General features: G+C 31.1%; 2 protein-coding genes across 10 annotated transcripts in view; one reads left to right on the top strand and one right to left on the bottom strand.

Annotated features, from left to right (window-relative positions):
- ANGPTL3 (angiopoietin like 3) overlaps positions 1 to 675 on the bottom strand; it is an 8,190-nt gene extending 7,515 nt beyond the window's left edge. The window contains exon 1 of the mRNA XM_039888122.1: positions 134 to 675. Within this exon, the coding sequence (XP_039744056.1) occupies positions 134 to 628 (495 nt within the window). The 5' untranslated portion in view covers positions 629 to 675. The remainder of the gene's footprint in view (positions 1 to 133) is intronic.
- DOCK7 (dedicator of cytokinesis 7) overlaps positions 1 to 9,607 on the top strand; it is a 171,572-nt gene that overhangs the window by 74,143 nt on the left and 87,822 nt on the right. For all 9 annotated transcript variants that reach the window (XM_039888091.1, XM_039888081.1, XM_039888063.1 and 6 more), the window contains exon 15: positions 9,270 to 9,387. In XM_039888091.1, the coding sequence (XP_039744025.1) occupies positions 9,270 to 9,387 (118 nt within the window). The remainder of the gene's footprint in view (positions 1 to 9,269; positions 9,388 to 9,607) is intronic.

Genomic DNA, 9,607 nt, shown 5'->3' with positions numbered 1-9,607 from the left:
AAAAAAAAAAAAAACCCAGAAAACCAGTATTTCAACAATGCAACTAAGTATTTAAAGCAGCATGTCTTAAAATATTTTTTTAAAAGAGTCACATTGCAAACATAATCATGAACCCTTTTTGGTTTCTACTTACTTTAAATGAAGTTACTTCTGAGTGTTCCTGACATTCAGGTTGATATTTAATTAAATTGGTTAATTGCTTCTCCAAATACCTCACTCTTTGTTGAAGCAGAATTTTTTCTTCTAGAAGGCTTTCAAGTTTTGAATTGAGTTCAAGTGACATATTCTTTACTTCTTCATTTTTGACTTGTAATTTGGATGTAGTTCTTCTAAGTTCCTTTTCTTCTTCTTTGATTTCATTGGTTTGCAGTGATAGGTCAATAAAAGACTGATCAAATATGTTTAGTTTTTTAAATATGTCATTAATTTGGCTCTTAGTTTTATGGACAAAGTCTTTAAGACCTTGTCCTAACTGAAGAAGGCCACTGGCTAAAATTCTTACATCATCTAACATAGCAAATCTTGATTTTGGCTGTGGAGATACAGAATCAGATGATGCATAGTCTTGGTCAGTTGTGGAAGAAATAACTAGAGGAGCAATAAAAAGAAAGAGCTTAATTGTGTACATTTTTATCTTATTTAATTTCAAACAGTCTGGGACAAGTTTTCTCCTGTGAGTAGACCTGAATTTCTTAACACTATATATACCACTATTTGCTACACAAACAGTAAGGTTGGCAGGTGAATAGAATATAGTTAATCATTAAGCTATGTAAACTTGTATGAATGTAACCTTCCACACTGAGTTAGATCAATGCTAAGTGGAATCAAAGAAATGAACAAGTGACTTGATAGGTCATTCTAAATTGTTATTCTGTTTAATTTTCTTATATTATAAATGGCACTTTCAGTCTTATGAGATCTAACAATTTTTAAAAGCTCATTTTAATTTGTCTTGATTTTTAAAGGTATTTAAAAGTAAACATCAAACTCTTTGACTCTTTAATTCATCATTAAAGTTGAGTAAAAATTAATGAATTAAGTATGTTCCCAAATTGTATTTGGAGAAACAGCAGCAACAGTTACCCATCCCAAAAAATGCTTTCTCTGTGAAGCCTTCCTTCACTTCTTTGTGTGTTATTAATGGGTCTCAGTGCTGCACCCCCATGGTTCTCTGTAAAAGGTAACATATGATTATCTATTTCTTGTTATTTGTTGGTATAATTATTTGTTAGTATATTTTTGCTTCAGATGATCTATCTTAACCACAGTTGTGTATTATCACAAATTCCATACATTAAAAGGCATTTCACCCCTTTTCTTCATTATATTCTGTGTCTCTATGTTCCAGTCTGTTTTCCATGTGCATACTGAAAGATCAATAGATTGTGGTCTTCTAAGGTCGAACCTGAATTAAATACTTCCACTGTCAGAGATGATTTGCCTATTATAATTTTTTTTGAAGTTTGTGAGCTTGGTAATGATTTTGATATTGTAAATTTAACAAAACCAAAAAATTAGTAGTATGTTTAAAAATAAATGTTCCACTGTGCTGCTTCTTAGTGTTAAAAGAAAAAATACTAAATACTTCAGTTAACTTATTCTTCTTAAGTGATTATTCTTCTTAAATGTTCATATTAAGTGATTATTCTTCTTAAATGTTCATATGAAGTGATTATTCTTCTTAAATGTTCATATTAAGAAATTTTTGAGAAAATAATAAATCCTTTAAAAATTCCTTATTTTGACAAATTAATATAGTAAAATTGTTAAGAGTGTGGGCTTTGGAATTGGACATGGTTTGGGTCCAACAGTCAGCTCTAGCTGTCCAGACTTGAACAAGTTACTTACCTAACCTTACCATACCTCAGTCTCCTCATCTGTAAGTTGAGGTAGCTACATATATAGTACTTAATAAGGTTATGAGAATTAAAAGAATATATGTAAAGCATTTAGGACATAATGATTAGGAGTATGATTATGGAAAGATGCTGAATCAGAATCCTGGCTATGCTGTTCTTCAGCTGTGTGATTCTTGGTCAAATTACTTAGCTTTTCTGTACTTCTGTTTTCTTGTCTGTCAAGTGAAGATAATATTGGGTTGTATAAAGATTAAAAAATCAATATTTTTTAAAGAACTTAGAATACTACCCGATAATGGTAAACACCATAGAGTATGATATATTAGCTATTTTTGGTAATTAGAAACAATCAATGCATTTCTGTACATACTGTAATATTTTATCAGTGAATATTATCTAATCTCATGTTAAGATGACATAAGTTGGGAAATTTTGCTAGAATCTAATTTTGCTCTCTTGGACCTTAGTAAATGCAAGGAATTATGTCTTTTGTTTACTTGTGTATACTTTTTTATGTATTCAATATAGAACAACATACACATTTCTGTTAAGAGAAATAAAGAATTCAAGAAAATAAAAATATACAAATATTTTTACTAATGAAGAAGAAAAGCAAAAACTTTTTCCTTATACTTTATTTTCATCTTAACCTTTAGCAGTGGTACATGTTATGGAATTATAAAAGTGTATGTTAAACTAGTGAAGAAATTTGAATTTTCTTCCTCTTTTTTTAAAGGGAAAAGTTAATGTTGTCATTATTGGTTATGAAGGGCATATTTCAAAACTTTCCTTCACTAAACTGTCTACTTTTCTGTGTTAAAACTATTGACCCTGCTATTTTAATTCACTTTCTAGATGAGGGAGAATTGAGATGGCCAACCTCTCATCTCTATTGTACTATTGGCTATTTATTGGCAAGATCTTCGTCTGTTTTTGATTTATATTCTTTACAGCACTTTAGTACAATGCCTTATAGGTTGGAGAAACAAAAAATATTTAGTGAACGAAAAAGAGAATGATAAAGTCGTAACGGGAGTTTTCCATGTACATAATTTACGTATGGTAGATACTCACTCTTTTTTGATATAGGAAGTTCTTTTTCAGAGAAAGGAATTTGAAAGGTAGCCCTTTCTAGTGCATGAAAATAACTAGACACTAATACCAATGAGAGACTGTGTGAAGGAATTTTCTTCCATTTTAGTTACTGTACTAGAATATTAATTTTTTTACACAATTTATACAATTCATCTGTAACACTAACAGCTTAGAGGCAGCGGTCATGTATTCCTGGTTTATAGTACATTGTCTCTGGGTAGAAATATCTGAATATTTTTTCTATTAGTAGTTTGACATGTTATTGAATATAATTAAATTATTTGCCTAATTACAAGCTGTAAGACAGTGTCAACATTGGAAATGTAATAAACATAGCAATTTTATGAGTGGTTTTACATATACCTTTTAATGCCTCCTGTCTGAGTACATATTGTTAAAGGCAGAGTCTAATCTTTGTTTGAACTCGTGCTCATTTAAATAGAGCCCTGATCAAATATAACCAATAATGTGATAAAAATTAGTTTTTGTATGTCAAAGAAAATAAGAAACTAAGCAAAATTAGTCCCTAATCTAAGGAACTAAGAACTAATATACAAAACTTTTTAGCTGCATAGAAATTTAAGACATTTAGGAGCCTTGTTTGAATTTTAAGCAAAGCAAAGTCCCTTATCCTCCCCCAGGTTGTGCAATCATTTGGAGATACAACTTTCAAATAAAACACAAGGCATTTTGAACCTTTTGAATATAGTAGTCTTTTCATTTCTTCTTTTTTTGACTGTGATCATTTGTTTTTGAATTAATATTTTGGTAGAAAGATTCTGAAAATAATAAGAAAAACACGTAAATAGAAATGTTTATATTAACTAAAGAATAATGCCAGAGTAATTAATTCTCATTTCCTTTTTTTGTTCAGAATAGCACTGTCCAATGGAAACATAGTGAGTTATAGGTGTAAAAAGAACTAGAAACAAGTGAAATTAATTTTAATAGGATATTTTATTTAATCCAACATATCAGTTATCATTTCAACATGTGATCTATATAAAAATAGTAATTAGGTATTTTCTACTCTTTTTTCATGCTGAATCTTCCAAATATATACTGTGTGGTGTATATTTTATACTTTAACCATCTCAGTTAGCAGAGGTACTCATCAAGTACTTGATAGTCTTACTGACTCTTTTATTGGACAGTGCAGATCCAGAAGATAAATGACCTTTGAAGGAATCATTTTATTTATCTTACTTTTTCTCATCTTCACTATTAATAAGTTAAATTTTTTATGTTGAAAGTTCTTATTGTGGAAACCCAGATACTTCAAAAACCTGTAAAAAATAAAAATCTTGACACTTCACTGTTAACTTTTTGGGGTCTATCATACCAGATACCTTGGATGACTAAACATAATTTTTTTAAACCAAAATGAGATTATGTTGTATACAGCTTGTTATACTGTATGTGTAAGTATATGTATATGTATATGTGTATATATCAATTCAAGACCTTACTATTTTAAAATTTATTTTTATATGAGTATGTACAAGTTTACCAATTTTTTATTATTTGAATGCACATTAATTTAATCACCAACGATCTTTAAGTTGTTTCCAATTTTCTAATTACAAACAATATGCATAGAAAATGTCTGTGTGTATAAATATTTTCATATAAGTTTATAAATGTTAACTTTCAAATTATGATTTCTCTTGTCAGAGTATCATTCGAAAGAATTGTGCCATTTACATCCCTACCAGGAGTAAATGAGAGTTCTTCTTTTCTCATGAATTTTTACCAGTGCTTTGAATGAGTAAAACAAAAAATATCAATAAATATAATAGGCAAATATATCTAGTTTATTTTATTGGCCATCTATTTTGCTCTCTTTGGAAATACCTGAGTTTATGAAATACCCCCTCAACAAACTCTTTCCTCATTTTTTGTCTATTTATGACTAATTTAGGAATTATTTACATATTTTAGGTACTTTTTGTCATATCTGTAACAGTGTTTTTCCAATTTGTTGTTTTGTTTTCTATCACTTGCTCTGTAGAGGCTTTTAAATTTATCTTTTAGGATTTTTGTAGCTCATGCTCTGAAATGCCTTCTTCAACAATAAAATATGGTCTTTTTAAAGCTTTTCTAATACTTTTATGGTTTTATTTTTATTATTTAAACCTATGATTGATCTGGAATTTATTTTGAGGAGAGGCTAAAATATGAATTTAGTTTTCCACCAAATGGCTAGTTAGCTATCTCAGCACTTCTCATTAATCTACCTGCGCTCTGCGATTTGAAATTCCTCTGAAGGAGTATTATAAATACAAGGTAGAGACTTGCTAGAGTTATATGGGAATTTATTAGTGGAAGTAGTAGTCAAGTGGAAAAGAATCTGAATTCAGTTGCATGCCTTTCACTTTCAGAGACAAGTTGAATTTAAAATTGTATTGCTTATATTTTAAAGCAAGCATGGCTTATAGATAATGATCAGTTAATTTTCATTTAACCCAGAAGTATTAAGTAACTAAATATTTTGTACAATTTATTCATTCCTTCATTCAACATGAGGCACTGTTTTAGGTATTGAGAATATAGCAGTTAACTAGATAGATAAGGTCCTTACTCTCATGGAGTCTGGGCTCTGTTAAAGGAGATATAAACAATACGTAAATGAACAAAATAGTTTAGAATTATCCTTAGAAGATTTTTTAAGGGTTGCAAATGAAATAACAAAGTGATGTGACGAGGAGGTAAAGATAAGGCTTTCTGAGACGTGAAGGATGGGAAGAGGCCAGTCATGTTCATGTCCACAAAGTAAGGACCATAGTAATCCCAATGCAGAGATTCTCACGGGTGGGGGAAAGCATGATGTGTTTTGCTTTTCTATGTATTTTTAATGTCTATCCTACTTGCAAATTTCTCACTGAAATTCATGCTTCGATTCTTTAGTCTCAAGTCCTCTTGTGAGCTCTGCTGACATTCTATGTTCATAACATTTATCATGCTACATTATAATTATTTACTTGTCTGATTCTCCCTCTAGACCATGAGTTCTATGAAATCAAGGACTTCAAGTCTTTTATGGCTATATTCTCAGTATCTGGTACACTGCATACTCAGTAAATGTTTGTTACAATGAGGAATTATAAACATAGTTAAGGCCCATCTGTTATTATATGCTGTTCTCTCCCACCATTTCAGGAACTTTACTTTCTTGTCCTAGTATATGCAAACCTTGTCTCAAGTAGATTCTTTTCATTAGGATTTACTCAAGCTCAAATCTTTCCTATCTTAAAAAACTCACAAATCTTCGTATTCTGTCTCCAACTGTTGCATTTTCTTTCCCCCCTTCACATACTTTTCAGAATTTCACTTGTTTCATTTTGTTACCTCTTACTTGCTCTTGAACCTACTTTATTTGTTTTCAGCCTGAAATTATAAGTGAATTTTATGTTGCTAAATCCAGAAGTTTTCAATTCTTTTGGCCCCTGACTAGCATTTGACACTTAACTGTGTAATTTGTATATTTTCTTCCCTTGGCTTCTATGTCACTGTATTCTCATGGTTTTCCTTCTGCTTCTCTGTGGGTGCCTTCTCAGTCTTCTTTGCAAGCTCATTCTCCCCTGGCTGACCACAGAATCTTGGAGTTCCTTAAGACTACATTCTTGGAATAACACACATGAGTAATTAAGTGACATTCTAATTCTCTCCTAGTTGATGTCCTTGAGTATAATTCTCAGCATGGGAAAAATAATATATAGATGCAAAATTGAAAAATTTAATAAAAACGTTATAGTTTTGAATTTGAAATAGCGATATGAACTCAGGGTGTATTTCACATTAAAAGCATTTTCCCTTAACTTTTTTCATTTAAATGGCCTAGAAACAATGCCTAACCCACAATGAGGGCCCAGACTGTGGCTTGGGAAAACACTTCTCATTCAAAGAACCACAGCTCCTTGGAGAAATAGCTGATTCCAGGTCTGGGAAGAAACTATAAGAAAAGCCTGGAATACCTTATCATAATAGATAGCAATAAGCCATCAAAGACTTATGACTGAATCAAAAGGACTCGGGAGCCAGTTTGAATTGACTTTTTCATTTGCCAAAGATGGGACAATTTGAACAGCAATAAAAATAATAACTGCAATGTATTGAAACTCATTAATATGTTTGCTCTATGAGTTTTTAAGTGATACTTAAAAAAAGACTTAATTGATTCCTTTTAGAGGATTGCAATGCACCAACTGATTATTTTGAAAACTGGCAAGTAATTGAAGATAATCAAGCATTTATTTCTGCCTTTCATGTAATGATTCACTGGCTAAGCAAATAGTAGATGAGGAAAACTGCTCTTCATAGAGATATTCCAGGTACTAAATAAAGAAGGAATGATAGAATATTACCTTTTGACAATGCTTACTGAGTTAATGAATTGAAGCATTGATCACTGTTATCTACTAATTGCTCAAAAAGAGAAGCAACAGCCATTTTCCTCCTGATAGAGTGACAAAATACCATTTTTGAAATGATCTTGCAAAAAAAAAAAAATTGAAACTAAATATGACCAAGGCTCTAGATCCAGCTCTCACAGAGGAACATGTTAAATGTCACAATGGGGATGCAATCAATAAAATCTAGCCTCTCAGAACACTATGTTGTTTTGAAATGGTCTGTTTATAGCATTTCTGTCTCATTAGACCATATGTTTCTCAAGACCAAGGGGTGGCTTCTTAATCTTCATCTATTTCCCTGGTTTGCAACACAGTGTTGCGAAATCAATAAGTATTTGCTGCAGAATCAATAAGTACTTCTGGTACAAATTTTATTTGATGACTTCAGTGGTTAGTCATAGTCATCTTTGATCTTTAGTTCTTCGATTAGGAAACTGACCAATCATAATCTTTCCATATTTGTCTTTTGTACCTTTGATTATTTTGAGTACAACTGACTCTTCTTGATTTCTTTAGTGATTTTCAGATTGTATACTTATTGTCATACACACCCATCCTCCCAACATGGAAATAACTTTATTGCTTTTTTCTAATTATAGAGGTCATATATTCTTATTGTAAAAAATTAAAACAATAGAAAAGTTTAAAAAAGAAACCAGAGCCATCACTATTAACCACTATAAATATTTCAGAAATATCCTTTTATCCATTCTTTTTTCCCCCTCCCCTCCAAATTTCCATAAGTAGGGTAATGCCATTGTACATCCTGCTCTGACACCTGCTTCTTTTTCATCCAACATGCTGGATATTTCTTTGTACATGAATAAATACTGCTGTGCATTGTCATTTTGGGGACTCCATAGTATTCCTTCTTATTAATATATCTTAATTTAATTAATCTAGTACTAATGAATATTATATTTATAATTTATAATTATTTCCTGTTATAAAAAATATTGTAGTGAATTTATTTGAACATGCCCTTTTGTACAGGTGTGCAGTTTTCTTCTTAGACTAGAGGTAGGTTTGTAGGGTCAAAGGGTCTATTCATTTAAAACTTCTATATTGCTCTACCACCTTCCAGAAATTTTAGATCTATTGCTCATTGCCCTAGCAGTTTAGTAGTAGGGTTTTATTATACTCAAAGTTTTGTTCATCAGCTCTCAGCACTATTCTTTAGGTAAAGTAAGTCTCATTCTTTTTCTTCTTTTTTTTTTTTTTAAGCTCTTTCTTTTGGTAAGTTATTTATTTTCTGTTGAATTATTTCTCCTATGTGTTGGCAGCAGAACCTCTTAAAATTTATAGGATGCAAGATCATAAACTAGACATGAAGTCAGTGCTTAGTAATCTGTGATTGTTTCATAGTATCTACCTAATACTGTTATACCTATCATATTGTCATACATGTTTTTGAACAATAATGTGGAATAGCATACCTCTTAAATCCTTGATTACATTTATACAAAAGCTGTGCTTATAAATGTCATTCTATTTAAATCTGCTTGGGGAAACTAACGTAATGTTAGAACTGTCTTTTAATTTCTTAATAATGTTTCTGTCCATATTCATTTATTTCCCAAAAGCCTCTTGGAGAGGAAGGAACATTTTTTTGGAAGCCTGACTGACCTATATTCCGATTTCAGCTCTGTCACTTGGTTATATGTGATAATTACTTAACTTTTCTGGGCCTGAATTCATCTGCAAAATTGGGGTGTATTTCATTGCTTCTGTTCGAATGATTAGTCTGAGTAGCAAGTAAAACATTCTATGTGAAAATACTTAGTATAGTGGCTAGCAAATATGAATGTTCAGTATTCGTTCATCTATTTCTTTTGTAGCATGTAGTGATACAGTGTTTCTAGATATATATTCACTATCATGCATACTATTGCCTTCACAGAAATCTTCTTTACATATACCCTCAGAGTCTCAATTTTGCCAATCGTCAAGGTTCTGCTAGAAATATAACAGTGAAAGTCCAGTTTATGTATGGGGAGGATCCAAGTAATGCTATGCCGGTAAGAAATATTCTTTTCCTATTCTGCATATATGGTTCCAATGGACATTTTTTGGGGGGTATCACTTGGTTGGCAGCCCTAAACTAGAAATCAATGTGATCCTGTAAACCAAATTTCTGACTGCATTACTTCCTCTACAGATAGTAATAAATTTACTTAAATTCTTTTATTTATTGAGGATTTAGTACATGCTGGGCACTCCCAGAGATACAAAGATGAA

This window comes from Pteropus medius, unplaced genomic scaffold (assembly GCF_902729225.1).
Source record: "Pteropus medius unplaced genomic scaffold, Ma_sr-lr_union100, whole genome shotgun sequence".
Classification (NCBI taxonomy): domain Eukaryota; kingdom Metazoa; phylum Chordata; class Mammalia; order Chiroptera; family Pteropodidae; genus Pteropus; species Pteropus medius.
Note: the sequence above shows the minus strand (reverse complement) of the source record. Positions and strands in the feature narration are given on the sequence as shown.